Source organism: Tamandua tetradactyla, chromosome 22 (assembly GCF_023851605.1).
Source record: "Tamandua tetradactyla isolate mTamTet1 chromosome 22, mTamTet1.pri, whole genome shotgun sequence".
NCBI lineage: Eukaryota > Metazoa > Chordata > Mammalia > Pilosa > Myrmecophagidae > Tamandua > Tamandua tetradactyla.
Genome location: NC_135348.1, coordinates 7110137 through 7130794, shown reverse-complemented (window position 1 = coordinate 7130794; position 20658 = coordinate 7110137). Strand labels below are relative to the sequence as shown.

Sequence of the window (20658 nt, the reverse complement as noted above, 5' to 3'; positions counted from 1 at the left end):
TACCTATGTTAGGCTCATTGCACTTTTGATATTTCTTTTTTCTTTTTACTTCTCAGCCTGACTCATTTCAAGTACCTTGTCTTCAAGTTCACTGGCTCCTTCCTCCAGCTCCAGTCTGCTGTTGAAACCCTCCTGGGCACATTCATCTCAATTACTGTGGTCTTCAGCTCTAGTACTTCTGTTTGGTTCCTTTTTAAAATTTCTCCCATTTTACCTAGACTCTCATGTTGCTCATTCATTGTTTTCCTGTTATCCTTTAGTTCTCTCTAGTTTCCTTCATCTCCTTGAACATGCTTATGATGCTTTTTCAGAGGGTGCGTTTGGTTTATCCACATTTTCATCCTCTTTGTTGGGGTGTCCTGAATTAGATTCTCTTTGGATGGGCCATCATTTCCTGTTTGTTTGTTTTGTTGTTGCACACTGTGTGTTTTAATATTTTAAAATGTTAACCCTGGGCTTTATTCCTTGAGATGTATTTTCTGGATTTTGTAACTAGCTAATGATTAAGACAAGTTTTCTTGAGCTTCAGTCCTCCTATCAGGAGTGTTTGTACAAGGCAGATGCAGTTTGCAGGGTTTTCCCTGTCTTTCTTGGCCTGTGTCTTTTCATGAGCTTTTGATGGTTAGTTGTTTTTGAGTTAACCTGCCTACATGGGTTTGGTTGTCCCCTCTGTTTTCAGGAGACAGACCTCCTTCTCTTTGGTGTTAGTAGCTGGCAATCCTTTGCCCCAAATTGTCTGCCCTTGTGGCTTCTTACAGTCCTGTGGTTGTTTCAGGCTGCTTTTGCCTGGGGTAGGGGTGGGGGGGCAGTTGAAACAGACCCAGGGACCCCTGAAGGGGATGCAGACCAGCTCCAAAGTGCCCTGGAGAGGGGGTCAGGAAGGGCACCAAGAGCTTCTTCCTAGGCTCCCCAAAGCAAGTACAGGTCTTCAGCTAACTGTCCCCTGCAACCTTGAGGAAGTATGGCATCTTTAATTCTCCTTCTTGCAACTTTTGTCTGAGGTGGGTTGTCGCAGTGCTATTCACAGCGCTGAGCTCCTAGGGAACCAAAGTCTCTGAAATCATGATTAGTGATTGGCTGTGCCCACCCATGGTCTTAGGGAAGAGGATTTTTATGTCCCGTTCTGTCACCGATGAGCTAGCCAGAGACCGGAGTCGATGGCAGCTTGCGGTGAATGTGGGGGACGGGCGCCGGTAGCCTCTGTGTGGACTGTTCTTTACCCAGTAGATCGGCTTCTTCCTCCAACTCTTCTCCGCACGCTGCTTAGTGTTCTTCTGACCTCCACAGTTTCAGAGTACTTGTTTCAGTGAGTTCCTGTCTGTTTAGTAGTTGTCCTGGCGGAAAGCCTGACTCCTGGAGGCCCTGCTCTGTCCTCTTCTCCTGGAGGCCCTGCTCTGTCCTCTTCCCACACTCGCTTTCTGTTTGATATTTGTGGCCTTGGATTTACGTTTTTTCTGGCATCATTCAGCTCTGCAGCATGGAGAAGTTGAGTGGTTTTGTTTTGTTGGGGTTTGTGCTTTGCCAGTGCGTACGGCTAAGGGAGAGAGGGTGACGGAGTTAAGGGTGTATTTGGAACACCCCTGTCTTCATGTGAACTTTCTCCAGATCTCTCAGGCTGTAGGTTCCATATCTGGAATGTGATTCACACCTACGAGTCAGCTTGACCTCTTGTTTTTCCTTTCTGTAATGGCTTTAATGAACTGCTTGTCACCTATTCTAGGAACTTCTTATGAGTCCCAGTTCTGACCTCACTTTTCTTCTCTGACAACTGGTTATTCAGCAAACAACACTTCAGGGATAGAAGTGACAGGATCTAACAAATCAGCTGCCTCTGCCACACCACCAGCAACTGCCTTTGTTCACATATCACCTGTTCTATGAAAATAGCTCCCCAGATGCTTTCAGTCCTTATTCCATAGTGGCACCGTAACCACTGTTTAACTGCTGACCGTTTCATGTTGATCCCTTGCATAATGAATTTACATGAGTTCCACGTATCAGAGATAAAATGCAGACTCCTAAGGGAGGCATACGTGGCAGCTCAACGTTTGTCTCTATCTTGCATTGCTCCTCTGCCCTTCCCCGCATGACCACGCATGGCCCTGGGGTTTGTGCCTCCCTTTGCCAGGCTTGGGATATCCCTCTCCTTGTTGCCCTCCACCCCACCCGCCTGTGAAAACCTTTACCTCAGGCCTTTACTCTCTGGGAAGTCTACCCGTGTATTCCTGTCAGGAGTTACCATCCCATGTCTGCACTGCACGTGGCATTTCAAGGGATGGGCTGTATTATCCTCAGTGCCTAGTACATAGCAGGCATGTAATAAATGTTTGTGGAATTGCATTAGTTCAGGATTATATTTGTAACTTGCCATTTTCTTTTTAAATCACTTTTTAAAAAAGTTTCACTATATTATGACACCATATTTCCTTTTACAAATAATTGGGTTTTCAGTGAGCTATGATTTACTTGTCAGGTTAATTAGAGGAGAGGAGTCAGAGAAAAGAGTCAGAATGTAAGGTAAAGGATGGAGCCTGGGATAATGGATGAAGTCTCTTGAGAAATGGGTTGATCTGTGCAGGTATGCAGAAGAGGGAGAAAAAGGCAAACAGTATGTTCTTGGGTATTGCTTTGCTTACGTATTAATTACAGTGAGTTTGGTTGCATAAAATAATGGTATGAATACATAATTTTTCTCTTATGTAAAGAAACCTGGAGGTTCATTAACCTCCAGAATGATATGGCTGCTGCCATATGAAAAGATAACACACAGGTTTCTGTCTTCTCCATCTCTGTTACTACCTGGCTTTGGTTTATGTGGTCAGTTCATGGTGTAGATGGCATTCAGACTCTAGCTATCATATCTGCATTGAAAGCTAGAATCAGGAGAACAGCCAGAAAAGCAGAAAAAACATTACTGTTTCCCTAAATCAAATTCCTCGCAGTAACATTTTTCTTTATATGTCACATCCAGAATATAGTTATCTGACCACTCCAAGTCACACAGGAGCCTGGGACATGTAATCTTTTATTCCTGGGTGCAGTGTGTCCACTAAAAATAATAGTATAAAAATATCTTTTTGAGGAGAATGGATATTGCAGTAGGCAACCAGCAGTCTCTGCTACAGTTGCCATTTAGTTCTTCCTCAGTTTCGTAAATTATCTTTGCTTGACTGTTCTTTTCCTTAAGCCCTCTGCTCATCTCTTTATCAGCTTAGCCACACTCTTTCAGATCTTACATCACCTATAATTTCTACTTGTCCTACCTAAATTTTACTCATGTGTTGGTATTACCATGTCACACATAAGGTAAAAATATAAAAGATTTTTAAGGAAATACTAGGAGAAAGTGCCAAATAAGGCACATAAATCCGTGAAACAAATGTGAGCTTGGCTTGACTAGAGTTGATGATATTGAAGGCGGAGTTTAATTATACTTTATGTTAGTATATCTTGTATTTTTTTTAAATAAAGAAGGTTTCTCAGTTAAAGGAATAGAGTAAAATATGTGATTAGACACAATGGAATGTACTAGAATGGTCCCGCTTCTTAGTTTTAGTTTTACTCTTCACTTCAGTATGAAATGTTTTTAGCATTATTTAGGTCACCCTTGCCCTTTTAAATTGTATTCTGATGTGATACCTGAAGTGCAGAGTAAAAATGTTCCCTAGAGAGCGAGTTCAATTGCTGGATCAAGTTGGGAATTTGGTTGCTATAACTACAACTTCACAAATGTGCTGTACATATAAATGCAGGCTTTCGTGGTGTTTGGAAGACTGGCACTGGTAGTGTCTTAACAAAGTAAGTAAAGGACTCTGATGTTTTTGGGTGTGTAGTTAACAAGACATCATGGGTCTTCTGATGCTTGAAGTCTTCAGTCAGGGAATTTGCTATTTATGGTCCTTAGTATAAATGAGTATGTAGTAGTTCACCCTGGGCGTCCTTTTTTTGCGGTGATGTTTGGATTTCTGTTGCAGAAGTAACTGTAATAATTCATAAAGGTTTTAAAACTTCGATGTGTGTGTATCTATGAAATATAAATTATTTTTCTTTGTAAAAGGTTTGAATTTTTTATCTACTGCTAAGTGCAAAGAAACTCACACAGCCTTTGTCTTTGTCTGTGCCATGGTTATTGGAGAGTAGGGGTTGAGTGGTGTGTGAATAATTATTTCAATGGTATGAATTTAAGGTATGTCTTAAAATAGGTACTAACCTTGTTTTGTTTAAGGAAGCATACTTCAGTATTCGGAGCATCCCAATGTAAAATTATCTCAAGGCCTGTCTTGAGCAAGCCATGCGTTGTGTTGCCATATAAGAAGTCAGTGCCAAATTTCACAAATCCTATTAAATTTGTAAACTTGAGGAAATACTGATCTTTTTACAAGACATTAAATTGAAGGTGGTGGTTTGGGTTGCTTCTATTTTTTTTTTTTTTTAAGTTGCTACAAATGTTGGTGAATATTTGTGCGTACATATTTTTTTATTACTTTTGGATAAATACCTACACCTGGAATTGCTGGACTATATGATAAATTGTTTACCTTTATTAAGGAACTGCCATATTCTTTGCAAATCTATTGCCCTTTCTTAAAAAAAATTATACTGCCTTCTTATTTTTGCATAATTTATTTATTTGTCAGATATATTTTGCAGATTTTTTCGTAGTGTGTGGTTTGCATTCTTCTTAATTATGTCTTTCTAAAAGCAAATTATTTTAATCTTGATGAAGTCCGTTTTATCAACATTTTCTTTTATACTTTGGTGCCCTGTTTAAGAAATCTTTCCTTAACCTGATGTCATAAAGTTATTGTCATGATTTTCTGCTAGAAATTTAATTGCTTTGGTGTTTCTAAATATTTCGATCTCAGGTCTATTTTGAGTTAAGGTTGTGGTTTGTCTTTTTCCATATAATTATTTGGTGGTTTCCAGGACCATTTATTGAAAACCCTTTTTTTTTGTAACCATTGAGTTAGTTACCTTGTCACACTTGTTGAAAATCAGATGACCATATTTGTTCAAGTCTGTTTCTTCAATCTCTCTTCCGTTCTGTTGATTTTCATATATACTCTTATGCCAGTACCACACTATCTTCATTTTTGTAGCTTTATAGTGATTTTTTTTTCCTTTGGATGATGAAACATTTGCTTTTTAAAAATTTTTATGTATTTTTATTGAGATACCTTCATACACCATATATACAATCCATCCAAAGCATAGTTTGCGGTTCACAGTATCATCACATAGCTGTGCATCATTCCATGATCAGTTTTACATTTGTGTCACTCCAGAGAAAGCAATAAAAAGACAGAAGAAAACCCCATACATCCCAGGCCCCTTACCTTACTCTCTTATTGACCATTAGTATTGCAACCTACCCAATTTATGATTTACAATAGAGGTAGGTTAACTAAGACAGTGTAGTTATTGACATAGATAGTTATATATCTATCAGTGAAACAAAGCAAAACATCCAGAAGTAGATCCATATAAACATGGGCAGCTGACTCTTTTTTTGCAATATAGTTAAACAATCATTATCAAACATCAGGGCTGCTGGATTAGAGTTTGACAACTTCAGGTATTTTCTTCTGGTTATTCTAAAACACTAGACACTAAGAGAAATACCTATATCGTGAGTCAGTAGTCACAGTCATTTGTTAGATACTAATTTCTCAGTCCATTAGTGAGAAATTAGTCTCACTAATTTCTCAGTTGCAATGACCATTTCAACTTCTTTGTGCTAGAAAGGAGTGTTGACCTTCAGGAGTAGAGAAATGAACCTGGTTTCTGTTTTTGGAGAGACTAGTACCTCTGGGTTTCAGAACTTATCTGGCTTAGGATCAATCTGGAGGCCTTAAGTTTCTGAAAACATATAATTTAATAGGTAAAAGTTTTATAGAGACTTACAGCCCAGTGCACTCCCAAGGGTTTTCAGGAATACTGTTTGTTGGGGCATGGCATACTGTGGTCAGTTGAAGTATCTGGTTCAAGTTTGCATAAGAGTAACCTCCAGAATGAACTTTTGACTCTATTTTAAATCTCTTAGCCACTGAAATTTTATTTTGTTCCATTTCTTCTTTTCCTTTTGGTCATTCTCAATCTCATGATACTAGGGTCTGGGAGTTCATTACCTCATTGCCAGGGAGATTTACACTCCTGGGAGTCATGTTCCATGTAGGAGGAAGGGTGGTGAGTTTATTTGCAGAGTTGGCTTAAAGAGAGAGGCCATATCTGAGCCACAAAAGAGGCTCTCTGGGAGGTGGTCGTGATGATGAATATACATCTATGTGATGATATTGTGAGTAATTGTTTATATACCAAAAATGGAATAATCATATGGTAATCGTATGGTAAGAATGTTTGTGTTTGTATGTTGTTATGTTAAAAGATAAATAAATAAGAGGCTCTCTGGGGGTGACTTTTAGGCATGATTACATGCAGACCTAGCTTTACCAGAGCAGAATTAAGTTTCATAAGAATAAGATTGAGGGCTTTACTTACCAAATTGGGAGTCTCTCATGCCTGAGACAATATCAGGAGTTCCCTGATGGGGTAGTTTAATAGTTCTCCCTTTCTCCTGGTCCCTTAAGGTAGCTTTGCAAATGTGTTTTTATTTTCTGCCCAAAATACTCTGGAATGTATTTGGGTATTACATTAATTTGTACAGAATAATCTTATTCCTTATTCTAGGTTTCATGTAATTGTTCTGTTTAAACTAACTAGACAGGTTAAATTAGATGGTGTGCTAGAAGGAATTTAAATTTTGGATCAAATAAACATCTCTTCCTTTGGTCTCCCACAGAGGTTAAAAATTTTAAAATACAGATAATATCCTTTACCCTGCATTTTGATTTACCTTAGTCCTAATCAGGTCCATTACATTCATATCTCTAATTGGAGTCTGATCTCTTTTCATCTTCTTCAACAGTTGCTGTATGGAGTAATGTTGACTTTCAGAGCTGCAGAACTCTAATTCTGAGTCTCAGGTGTCCCACAGATGCCCAGTGTTCCCAGAAACTATAAGGTTATACACACAGAACACAGCATCTCAGAATGTAGAAATTATATTAAAACTCAGGATTAAATGTATCTGCTGTAAGAGCTTACAATCTAGGAAATCTATACAATGAGCCTTATTTGAACATTCTGTATTCCTTAGTCATGATTGCACAATCTCACCCAGTTTCTATCCCCTGATAACCTGTGCACTTGGATTCGAGTGTCAGAGTTTGCTCATTGTAGTCCATTTATATTAGGGAGACCATACATTGCTTGTCCATTTCTTTCACCCATCAAAATGTCCTCAAGGTTCATTCTCCACGTTGTATGCCACATGACTTCATTCCTTCCCGCAGCTGGTCATTATTCCATCATATGTAAACACCACATTTTGCCCTTCCGTTCATCGGTCAGTGTACACTTAGGCTGCCTCCATCCGTTGCAAATCTTGAATAATACTGCCATAAACATCAAAGTGTAAATGCCTCTTCGTATACACTATAATAACTTTTGAAATCACTTAAGCTCTCCAAGATTGTTCTTTATCAAAAGTACTTTAGCTTTTGTACTTTTCCTTTCCATGTAATATTTAAAATCAGTTTGTCACTTCTGTAAAAAGTGTTTATTAGAATTTGCTCTGAATCTGTGGATCAGTTTCTGAAGGATTGCTGTTTTAACAATATTGAGCCTTCCAATCCATGAACATGATATGTATCACTATTTATTTAGGCCTTCTTTTACAAATTTAAGTTCCCTTTGTAGTTTTTAGTATACAGGTCAAGCACACTTGGAATTAAATTTATCCCTAAGTATTTAACTTCTTGATGATAAGAGTAGGCTTTTATGAATGCAGTATTATTCACTTGACAGTATCTGGGTCATATCTTACGGTGACTCTGCTTTCAACTTCTTTTTAAGTATATGTTAGATTTTGGGTAGGCTGGTGTCTTGGTTTTGGTGCTATCCATAAAAACCTTTAAAATTATCAGATTTTGGTTGCCATATTTGAGACCAATTTGGATTTTTACTGGCGTAGGGCCAGTTTGAACCATCTGCTATTTTTCTCACCAATAAGTTACATAGATTAGTTTTTTTTCCTAAATGATGTAATTGTTTATTTTACTGCTTTAAGGTATTTTATAAAATTAAGATCATTTGTTAGATGAGTTATTAGAGCTAAGCTTCTTTGTTGTTCAACTTGTACACAGCAAGCTTTGTACTAAGTTCTGTTGAATATTTAACAAAGTTATTTTGGGTAAGGCTGAAGAAAAAGAGCTGTTACAGGTCATAACTGTTCTACAAACTGATGGAGCTGCCATCTGTGCACAGAGCACTCTGGTCAGCAAAGACCTGTTGTTCCACTGTGTAGACTAATAGCAGCACATCAGTTTAGCTGAGCTGTTCTCTAGCAGTTTAGTCACGGGAATCCAGGCTCTACCACAGTGTAGCTGTCACACCGCTGTCCTCTGCTGGTCTAGATTGTGGCAAGAGAGAAAAACTGCTTGCTCTCTTCACCCCACCCAGTACAGCAGAGGTAAGAGCCACCATTTTTCTCTTGAAGGGAAAAACCAGAGCAAAAGCAGTTTCCTTCGACTTCTCCCATGCTGTTTTGATTTAAATTTATGCTAGTCTTTCCCATGATAATCCCTTAGGCCAGGTGTGCAATTCAGCATCCCTTTGTGGAGAGCAACTAGCGAGGGTAAATTTTAATAACAAAATTGTGTTGCTGAGCGAATCTAAGCATTTGACCTTGAAGACTCAGAGGAGAGCAGACATTGCAGATTTCCCTACTTGCCCTTGACTTACAAGAGAGCAGATAACGAATTAATAGAAATTGATAAAGAGCATCTGTCAGGCAGTCGCTGAGGTCACGAGGCTGGTATGCAGAAACTGTACCCATGCAACATGCGTAACAGGGTGGGTCATTGAAGCAGGAAATTAGCCGTCAGAAGGAATGTGGGCTCCCTGCATAAGCCACAGCCTCATGGACTCACTGAGAGAAAGCACACAGGGAAATGGGAAATGCTCAGTGCTGCAGAGAACAGAGCGCTCCTAGAAGTGATAGCACTGTTGCTGTTACGGGTACTTCAGAGATATTGAAGGTTAGATTTTTTTTTTTTTAGGGAATTAAAATATTAAATGTGTAAAATTCTGTTTCTTACTTAACTGTTGTTAAGTAGAAAACAAGCTACTGAGGAATTAGCTGAGGGTGGAAAACACAGCTGTGAGGCCTTCACTTGTAATTATTTCTTGTGGTCTGTTTTTAAACAAAAGTTAAATGTTGAGATTCACTGTCCAGAGGATCAAACCTCTGTTAATTTGTGATGATTGTTAGACTATTTCTAAATTTCATTTTCAGTTTTTTTTTCCCCTAGTATTTTCAGTTTCCAAATACCTCTGAATATGTCTGTTGAGATCCATGCTTTAGCTGCGTACACATACACACACATACTTAATTTATATGAGTACTTTGTGTGTGTTATGTTTGTGTTTTAAATGGCTGTTATATATTTAGTTTTTTTGTTTAACTAATAAGGGTATGTGAGACCAAAATATTAAAAAAGATGAAATGTATGGCTCACCAGGCGGGGTTCTCGCCTGCCTTGCTGGAGACCCAGGTTCGATTCCTGATGCCTGCCCGTGCAAAAAAAGATGAAATGTATTTTTATGGCAACTCTTTTGTTCCACTTTCATTTTTATACTTCTATTACAATTTGTTCCTGTATGTTCTACTGATTTTTAAGAGTGGAGTTCATGACATCAGCTTTTCATTTTTTTCTCCCTGAAATTATTTGTTACTCTACTATTTAAAGATAACGTCATGCAAATGTTCGTATAAGTTCTAAATAAATAAATTGATAATGGTTTTGAAGCATAATTTACTAAATTTTTAAGGGAAAAATAAAAATTTAGTAACTGCCTAGCATTTATTACAAATGAAGGTATGAAAAAGTGGTATCTTTAAGTATGACATTTTTAATCATTTTATAAAATAGGGTTGTCTACCAGTATAATCTCAGCTTGTCGGCTATGTGTTCCCTTGCTGGGTATAGTCTGACATGAAGAAGTTTACATTCCAGGACTGAGAAATTGCATTCCATTGGGTAGTTCTGACGTACAAAAAGAATGTGAAAGTCCATACAAAGGGCACAGTTAGAAACACTGATAGAAGAGGCTTCTGTGTTCAGTGAAGACTGCCTTTCGTGGAAAACTCACGCTCTCTGATAGAGAGTGCTCTTGACTCAACTTGTCGGGGGGCGAGGGGTGGGGGAGGTAAAAATATGGGCACAGAAACTTAGTACAGGTCGGCCTTACTAGAATAAGAGCCTGCAGCACTCTGTCCAGTGTTTCCTTACCTGTGTATTTGTGAAAAGTAGGTAAGACTTTATAATTTCAGACCTTTCTGCTTTCTCTTGTTCTGAGTCTGAAACTTGAAGAAAGTTTAGGCTATTAAAATTTTTTTCTATTTTACATTGTAGAAAACTACTCTGAGTAATTTTTTGTCTGCATATTTTTGGTATTATAAAATCATAACATTTTGCACCTGTAAACATAGTGAACCTAGTTTTTTAATTTTAGGAACAATTTGTAATCGTTAATTTTTAATTCTATATGAAAACTTTCACAGAATTTAATTTAATGGTAGTTAAAATCTGTATTGTTGCATTTGTTTGTAGAGCAGCCATACCTTAGCTGAGAAGTACTAGCCCCTGAGATGAAGCATTTAGAAATTATGTATTTGTTATGCTGCAAGTGGTCTTTTCATTAATCATTTTCTGGTGTTTATTTTATTATTATTATTTTTCAACAGAGAGCCAGTACGTTAACCCAAAATATACCTGCATTGCTTTCAGTTGTCCTCTTGGGTTATTTAAAGTAATATTGTAAGGACATTCTGAAATTTATATCGAGATTGACTCATTGAAGGCCATGTTGTGCAGTAGGGTTTCCAGTAGACTGTCGTGACGTACTCTTCATATTGTGTGGAACCAGGCGACTGCAACGTTCTTTAAGCACGTGCACCACATACTACTTTCCCCATCTTCTTTTCTTGTTGTCTTTCTTTCTCTCACTTTATAGCCTCTTTCCAGAGGTATCTTGTATAGAAGGGACTAACTTGTTTTTGAAAGACACACATGCAGACTGTGACACAATTAGAACACTAGAACAAATCTTTTTTTTTTTTTTTTACATGGAATCGAACCTGGGTCTCCAGCATGGCAGGTGAGAACTCTGCCTGCTGAGCCACCATGGCCCACCAAGGACAAATCTTAAAAGATGTTTTAACTTGAAGTTGAAAAAATAAAAGCAAGCTATGTAACTTTTAAAACTAAGGAGCTTAAACTTTGAAAATATTCTTTGTTTATCTTAGTATGTCTTATTACGAGTGCCTTTTTTTTCTTTTTAACTTTTTTTTATTGTATAGTATAACATATATACAAAGCAAAGAAATAAAAAGAGCAATAATGAGTGTCATTTAAAAGAAGCAGATGTTCTACTTATTGAAGTTCTGACAGCAACTATTGGGAGATACTTGGCTTTTTTTTTTTATGTCGATTTGATAGCCAAAGTGTTGACTACTTATGGGTAACCCTAAAGCTCTCCTGATGGTCATTTGTAATTTTTGCTGAATTTGAATTGCCCTTGGAAGTGCAGATGTGGATGGGCAGTTTTCACTCAACCAGCTATTGAGTAAGCTTAGCCAACCCCTGAGAATCCACCTGTCCATGTAGCTCTGTTCTCAGCTTGTTATTGAGTTGGTGCTTTATGGGGGAATATGATGTACTATAGCAGTATTTCTGAGGGGGTGGGGAAATTATTGGTCACGTATATCAAGCTTACTGAAGATTAGATGTTATGTTATTGAATGTGCAAAGAATTAAAGAAGAAAGCGTGAGAAGGCTAAGGTCAATCTGGTGCAATGGAGTCCAGGCAGGAAGCCTGAATTCTATCTTGGGCATCTCATTGTCCCACTCGGGCCTAATTTTCTCCTTCTTGAAGTGAGAAACTTCCGGGGCAGTTCTCAGGGAGGAGAGTAGGGTGGGATGAGTCATACAAATGATAATTTTTTGGGACCTTTTTCTAAATCCGGATGTTTGAGGACCTACAATGTGGCAAACTGGGCTGTGGCATACTTTGAGGTGTGAAGCTGAAGAAAAAATGCTGGGATACCTTGTACTATACAATTTTTTCTAAGTTTTTTCCCAGCTTTGGAGTTCTATATATTCATCATGGTTTTAAAATACAATTGTAGACAAATACTACACTTAAAAAAATTCACCCTTCTTACTGTCCTGTCTGTATTTGTATAATACTTATCTTCCATTAGCATATAATCTACTTAAGAAAAAGGATGATGAGTTTTTATAAACTGTTTGTATTGATTACAGAACTTATATTGAAATATTGATTCTGTATTGTATTTCCAATGAGTGATTAGAAGAGAAACTAGAAGCAAAATATGTGTATATATATATATATATATGTATAAATGTGTGTGTATATATAGAGAATGAGAGAGGATTTTAATTGATGGCCATGGATTAAAAATACATGAGATTAATGCTGTGTAAAAGAAAAATGAAAGTATAATTAATTTTTCAAATTTCAGAAGCATGATTTAAAACATTTCAGTAATACTTGCTTACCTTCCCCATATCTCTTTCTGGCTCCCCTTTCATCCACAACCTATATCATTTCATTGGTAAATTAATGTGGAGAAGAAATCAGTTCTAGCTTTATAAGGTTATAGTTCAGGCTTGAAACTTTTCTTTGTCCTTGGTTTGTTATTGTTTGTTCAAAGTAGTGTCCCTGCTTTAAACAACAAAGAATCTAGTTGCTCTTTTTATCCAGGATATGGCTGGGTGAGCAAAAAAATATGGACAAATAAATAATAGGGGGGACAAAGGGTAAAATAAATTGGGTGGGTTGAAATACTAGTGGTCAATGAGAGGACAGGGCAAGGAGTATGGTGTGTATGAGTTTTTTCTTTTTATTTCTTTTTCTGGAATGATGCAGATGTTCTAAAAAAATGATCATGGTGATGAGTAAACAATTATGTGATGATAATGTGAGCCATTGATTACACCGTGTTTGAGATGTTTATGTGTGAAGATTTATCAGTAAAAATATAAAAAAAAAATCTAGTCCCAAATTTTTGCCAAGAAACCAAAAGCCACTAAAAGAAATAAACATCATGATAGGTTCTCTTGTAAAAATAACAGAAAAGAATGCTGTATTTGATACGACTAATTATCCATTTGTGACAGTAGTGCTAGGAACATTTGTAGCAAAATATAGTCCATGCCTTTGGGTAATCCCTTTAAAAACCCTAATGTCATAGGTGTAGTTTAAGTTATCCAAGTTCTTTTAAAATATGTATCATTTCTAAATTTTCTTAAATCACTCTTTTGGAAACTTAAATCTTACCAGCTTTCTTTTTGACTGCTAATAATGTTGAATGAAGTTTTATTTTGTGCCTGTTGTCGTAGAGAAAGCATTGTTAATCTCCTTACCTTTCCTGGGTGCTTTTTGTTGGAAACTTTTCAGTTCTTTTAGAAACTTTTTCTGGGGTAATACCTAGCCATAGATTTATGGTTTTCTATAAGTAATATATAATAAATTTATATTTTGATTCCTTTCTAGTATTAGCAGGTCATTTTGAGATTTGTCAATCATTTATTAGTTATTGTGTTAGCTTACTGTACTAATGGCATTAAAGGCTTCTAGCTTTCATTTCTGAATTTTAACCAAAAATTGAGAATCCTTTATTATTTAATGTAATATTATATACATTTGATAGCTTTTCATTTTGACTGCTTCATTATGCATATTAGACGCTCTAATTACTGCTTCCCTCCACTCGCATAAAACTTAATAAGATGTTCTCATAGTTCAATCCTACTGGCTTTGTTTTACTATTTATTCTCTGAAAGTGTCATTTACAAACTTAAGATTTCCTTCCATTTTTCCTGCTAACTCATCTAGTATATTTAAAAGACTTGATCTTGACAACATTAGTCTTATCTCTAGACTTCACTAAACTTTTTCTCTTTGTACCTCCAGTATGGAATTATTAAAAAATTATTTTTTAATAAAAATATTTTTATTAAATAAAAAATTTTTGAAAAGTTAATATTTACTTTTGTTTATGGATTTATTGTTTCAAAGAATCAGCTGATAGAAGTTAACGTTTTTGCCAACTTAAAGGATTTTAGGCTGTTATTTCTCATTACTGTCTCTGATCCTGTCTCTAGAAGCACCGTTCTTCATGACTCACAGCTTCTGGTTTCTAAGCTAAGACTAAATCCTGTCTGTCAGAGAGCCTCGAGGGCATGTTCTTGTCCTGCCTAGGGCACTCCTGCACGGTCTAATCTTTCACTTTGACACTCTCCTGTCCTTTTGCGTTCTTGACCACATTTGAGAAAACAGAGTTTTGGATAAAGGAAGTAATTTACTCTTCTTCATTAGTGTGTTTTCTTGGGTTCATTTACTTTTCCCACTGACTAGGAGAGTCTCCTATCTCTCCTGATATCCATATCGTCGTGACAGTCAGTGGAACTTGAGACTTTTGTCAGGGTGGCTGCAAGGAGAGTTTCCTCAGATTCTAGTGCAACTCACTTCCCAAAAGACTCTGTTAGAGATATTTTAATAGCACATTTTAGGGGATGGAGGTAAAGTAATAGTTTAATGCAAGCAACTTAAGTAGGAGTAATTTCCTAGCCATAAAATTCTGTAGAACTGATGGCACATGGTGACTAATGGGTATAAGGATTTCAGCTGTAATTCTGGAGTAGGAAATTATCGATGAAAGAAATGACTACCGCATAGTTTATTCCTGTAGACATTACCCTTTTTGTTAATTTTTTTTAACAACTCAATTCTAGCATGGTTTTATTAAGTTCCATATGAACACTGTGTGCATTGCTAACATTTATGTTTTCGACTACATTACATTTCAAAAAAGGAAAACCGTCTGATTGTTACATTTATAAATTCTGTCTTGTATAATTTAATAAAAGGCAATAAAATTAATCCCAACAATGTTTTTTTAAAAATATAATTTATTTTATTTAGTAATAGCTTTAAATTTACAGGAAATATTTTTACCTGGTTGCATAGCAGGGTTAAATGGGTGATGATGTCATGGAACATGCCACATATTTTACGAACACATAGAGATAATTTCTTAACTTTTTAGCATATCATTAAATTATAAGCTTCATTGCTGCAAATTAGATTGCAGTGAAGTAGTTTTACAAACCAAAATGTTTTTCATTATGGAAAATATGGGTTGAGCAGTTTATGGAATTTTAGCGATATATAATTGTAAAATAGAAAAAGAATATTTAAAATTTCAGGCCATTTTAATGGTAAAAGAAGTAACATGAAAAAGTAGATTTATTATATATTTCTTGGCAAAATATTTTCCACTTACACACTCTAACATGTACGTTTGTGTGTTTATGTTTTGTGTAAATGTATATATGAGTATTTTAAAAAATATTTTTTCAGCTATGTGAAGAATGATTCTGTTTTTGATTTTCTTAGAAACCCAGAATTTTAGAGCAGGAAAGGACCTAAGTGATGGCCTAGTCTACACCAATAATCGTACAAATAAGTAAAATTTAGCAGTCAAATTGGTTTGCTAGAGAAACCAATTGGATGCTAGAGGGAGAGTGTTGGCTTTCTAGGAAAACTTTTCATCATAGTTTCCAGTGCCTAGTACTAACTATGTCTAAACAAGAGACATAAAGAGGGCTTCACAAAGTGCAAGAATTTCCATAGGAATCACTCAAAGTATCTAATGTGTGTGGGGGGGAGCATTCAATAAAATAATTCTTTGGGATTTCTTTCTGTTTTTCTTAAAGATAGGTTTATTAAAAATCATTACTAATACTGACATTGATTGAAGGGAAGGACAATTTTTGGAGTAGTGAATGGGTGAGAAATAGGCTGTACATTTTTAAAGCATATCAGGATTCTTTAGCTTCTCCAGAATGCTCTCTTCATAGTTGTTTATGTATAATTATACTGGAGAGAATAAAGCTTTAGCATTAATGGAAGTTTGTCACTGAGAGGACAAGGGTTCTGTGTCTGAGTTCACTAGTGCCAAGTTTTCAGAAGGAATGGGCTTTTTAGTGTGCACAGCCGCTTAAGTCATTTTATAGTTAAGGAAAAACAGCCTTAAGTGGACTATCTTATCCTTAAAAACTTTAGAATAAGTTGATTTGAAAATTTGGAAAAATAATACTTTTTTAGGTAAAGGAAATGTTTAGCCTAGGCAAGTAACAAAAAAAATTAAATTTATGTTACACTTCAGATACTTTTATAGTTTACCATTGGTATAATTCCCCCCCTTTATTGGAATATTCCAAAATGTCACCTAACTGGGAATGATTTAAGGTAAACTAATGTTAAAGCCATACTGATTCTTCTTTATTTACATTATGAATTTGAATGCATTATGTTGAAATTTTCCAGAAAATACATGACAGACTTAAGAATTTGAATTCTTCCTAGTCATTCTGTGTAGATAATGATTAAAGATACTTTGTCTTTCTTGATTATGCACTTTTTTGTGGTTATTTTTCATTTTCATTTATTTGGTGCATTGGATTAAATTCCCAAATTGGTTTTCTTAAACATCTGAAGTTGTCCTCATTGATTTTTTTTTTTTTCCTCCTTTCTAGTTTTGGCAAGCGTTCTGCAGGAAGCTTTAGGCGTGGCTGTGAATGCATTGTTTTAGAGCCTTCTGAAATGATTGTGGTAAGTATAATTCTGTGAATATTCTTGCCTCCTTCTCCCCCATTTTTGAAATAATGGCACTTTAACAAACTAAATTTGTTTTATGTATGTAACAATATAAGTATACTATGTATTTTATAACATTATGTAATTCTGTTTTATAACTTCATTATTGTGATTTTTAATTTATAATCATAATATTGTAATTATTTATAGGACTCAGTGAAATATTTAAGATGAATATTAAAATTAAAAATGAGAAAGTACCTAAATATTTGCTGCTTGAACTTTATAATTCAGGCTATGATATTGCCATTTAACTGAAATTTGGAGAAGATCTTTGAATTAAAGGATTTTTACTTGCCAAATGTTGATTGGAATGAGTACCTTCAAATAAATCACGGTAGTATCTATTCTGGGAATAATTAACATAGGATATCACTTCAGTTCCTTTAAAGTAATTGTAAGAAAATTACAGGACCAGTATGCTAGTTAAACACTCTTTTTGACATCTTTATCTCTTTTAACCAAGTTGTGCAATTTAAAAAATGTACTGAAATAAGAGACTGTACATAAATTATATAACATTAAAATAGATATTAGCAACATTATTCTTACTGATGCTTTAAAAAGCATATCATACTTCTTCCTTACTGTATAAAAGTGATTTTAAAATAGGATAATATGTCCCCTTTTTAAAAATCAAAAACAAAAATAAGATGGGGTGGGAAGGGCACTCCGAGCCCAGACATTCATTTGAAATGGATATTCCTACTATCCCCTATTCACCGTCCTATCTGGAAGGAAAACCTTATAAAATAAAAGGTGGCCTAATATATATGATCATGGGAGGATTTTATTCACATTTAATGAAGTGTTTAGATGATGACTCTAGGCCTGTTTTCAGAGAAGATTTAGGTATTTCCCCAGTGATAAAGGAAAGGAATTCCATCAGAAAGAACTTCCTCATCAAAGCTAGTGGAAATTGTTGGTAAAATTTCATAAAAGTTTCTCCTAGTAAGAAAGAGGCATGTTGGTGAGTAAAGACTTAGGATTGATAAATATTTAGGCTGATGTGTAGGATTTTCCAGCAGCAGGTCTTTTAAAATGTTTTAGATCTTTGTGGGAGATTTGGGGCTCTGTTAATTATATTCTTGGATTTCTTTGAAGATTTTTTGATCTTTGAAATTCCTTGAGTATTTTATACTTCCTCATATTAAAAAGAACTATTAGATTTGTCAGTGTGAGAACAGTCTTAAATTCTAAACATGCCTGTATTTTTGATTTTGAGCACTCATATTTCCAGTATATATGTGTGATGAGGATTAACTTGATGTAACTTGATTTCTGTTAGTCCATTCATCATAGTTTCTGAGATGTTTAAAATGAGGAATTATTTTTACAATTGCACTATTTATAAAAAAAAGAAACTGAAACCACAGAAAGAAAGCTAGGAAGAGAAACCCTTAGATGATTTATCAATTCATTCTACTGGCATTCTTATTTGAGTCTTTTCGAATTTGGCGATTTTTAAAAACAGATTTTTTCAAAATACATCTAATTCTTGTACTTTAGTTAAAACAATGCAGCAATTCCTTTCACAATGAGTGGTTATGTATCCTGTGAGATCTTTTGCTAGTAAGTCAGTACAAAGACTGAAAATATCCTTCCCTTTGAAATTACAGGAAATTCAGGAGTTACCCACATTGCCCTAAGTGGAACTGAAAATGCTTCTTCATAAAAGAAAAGTACTCAAAACCGATTAGTTCCACAGAAGTTCAGACACACTTAAAATCTGTTTTTAAATGTCTTTGCAAAATGAATGGATATGAACTGTCTGTAAGTTTCTTTCTTTGTATGATATTAATACAGAATGTCATGTTTGGAAAAATGAAGCTTTTTTTCTGGTCCTATTTCAGGTAGACTATATGGATGAAAATGAAGAATATTTTCAACGTCAAGCTTCTCATCGCCAATCTCGAAGGAGGTTTAGAAAAATCAACCAGAAAGGTGAAAGACAAACAATTATTGACACTGTGGATCCTTATCCTGTAGGCAAACCGCCTTTGCCTAGAGGTTATCATACGGTAAGTTATAAAAGCATTGACATTTTTATTAATTTTTAGTGTTTTTTGGTTGGGAATTTTATGAAGAAATTTCAATTTTCTATTTTTGGTGAGTAATTCTTTTTCTACTATATACTTGATTTTGTTGGAAGCACACAAGATATGAATAGTTTTTAAAAAGCATTTCAATGAAATGGTAGAAACACTGTTTAGCCTTTATTAATAATTTCTTAAAATGCTCTTTGAGGATCAATTTTATGATCAAGATGTAAAACAGTAATTGAGATATTTGAAGTTCTTACCTTAATCTCAAACTTGAACTCCCAACAAATAATTGGTATCGTACTTAGTTTTTATTAAAAATGTAGATTTTTAATAAAATCTGTATTATTTTTACTTAATTTATTTAATAAAATATGTATTTTACTTATTTAATAAAATATGTATTATTTTTCATAGCTTTTTTTATCACTGAGAATATTGTGAGATTTTTGTTTTGTTTTTAATACAGTGAAGTGAGAAACAAATAATATGAAATGATACTTTAAAAAAATCCCAGTGTGAAGATGCTCTGAAATATTTCTGATCGTTTCAAAGATCCTTTTAAATGCTATAATCCAGTTGATTGGCATTTATTTCATAAATCTTTGATAAATATAGGGCTTTTTTCTGTTTGAGGAAACCAAATATAGAGTGATTTATGCAAGACCTCAAATCAGTTTTTAGAGACTTATTTTTCGTATCCCCATCTTTCTGCTTCGTTGCACTTCACGATTTCCTGTTATAACTAATCCAAAATAGTTCTAAATATATTTGATGTTACCTATTTTCCAAAAGAAAGTAACTTGAATTCTTGGCTATGTCATAATAAGGTGAAGGATGGGTTATCTGTACATATAATGCCATTAAATTAAGTAGTCGTTAATGTGAAATTAATTTTAAAATAATAATAATAAAGATAGGTAATTGACAAACATTTTATATTTCTCATTTGTTTCTTTTCTTATCCATCCTTTCTTTCTGAGAATAAATGTAAATGCAAAATACATAGGAAAATGTATGTAGATTTTAAATTACCAAATTTTTAGTGACTTGAGATATGATACAGTATTTTATACCCACTGTCATATTTTCTGTTTCTCAGAGAGCTCTTCGTATTTGAATATTTAATGTGGTTTTGACCACCAGCTCCTTACCTCTTCATCTTGCTACCCATGCACTATTTTAATTTAACATGAATCTCGCAGTTGAATAATTTCATTGAGCTCATTTCGAAAGGGTTGTTTTTTTACTCATCACAAAGACAGCTTTGTTTATTGGGGAGACTTGGTCTTAAAAAAAACACACTATGAAAGATTTTTTTGTCATCATTTTCTATAAAAGAAGGTAATATTTTTGGTGTTGAGTCAGCTTAATGAAAGAAGGAAATATGCATTAAACATAGATGTGCATGTTAGTAGTATAATATAGATTATAATACTCCAGCCTAACACTATAGCTAATGTTCTGTCCTGTTTGAAATTGTTTTTTCTCATCAATTTTTGTACTGTAATTGTCAGTGGATTGTAGATTATTTAAAATTCAGTGTTAAAGTTGATTCGTTTAATTTTATAACCATTTGCTATGCTTAAGTGAAGTTAGTCATTTAATAACTTTTTTGCCACACCCAACTCAACACCCCTCTTCCTCCCCATACCGAAAGCTTTAATTACCTTCTCAGTATGATACTCCTTTCTTGCTCTAGTTTTTTTTTTCCTTTTAAGTGTAGTTTTTAAAAATTATTGTTATTGTAAAATTGCTTTTCTTAAAAATAAGTGTTTCAAAAAAATGTTTTACCTAGTCAACAGGT

General features: G+C 34.9%; 1 protein-coding gene across 17 annotated transcripts in view; it reads left to right on the top strand.

Moving 5' to 3' along the window:
* Nucleotides 1-20658, top strand: part of RAPGEF2 (Rap guanine nucleotide exchange factor 2) — a 309303-nt gene that overhangs the window by 146890 nt on the left and 141755 nt on the right. For 16 of the 17 annotated variants that reach the window (XM_077139648.1, XM_077139652.1, XM_077139641.1 and 13 more), the window contains 2 exons: nt 16689-16764; nt 18663-18830. In XM_077139648.1, coding sequence (XP_076995763.1) covers nt 16689-16764; nt 18663-18830 — 244 coding nt within the window. Of the gene's footprint in view, nt 1-4721; nt 9099-16688; nt 16765-18662; nt 18831-20658 lie in introns of those variants that run through there. The other variant, XM_077139654.1, reaches the window with a different exon arrangement.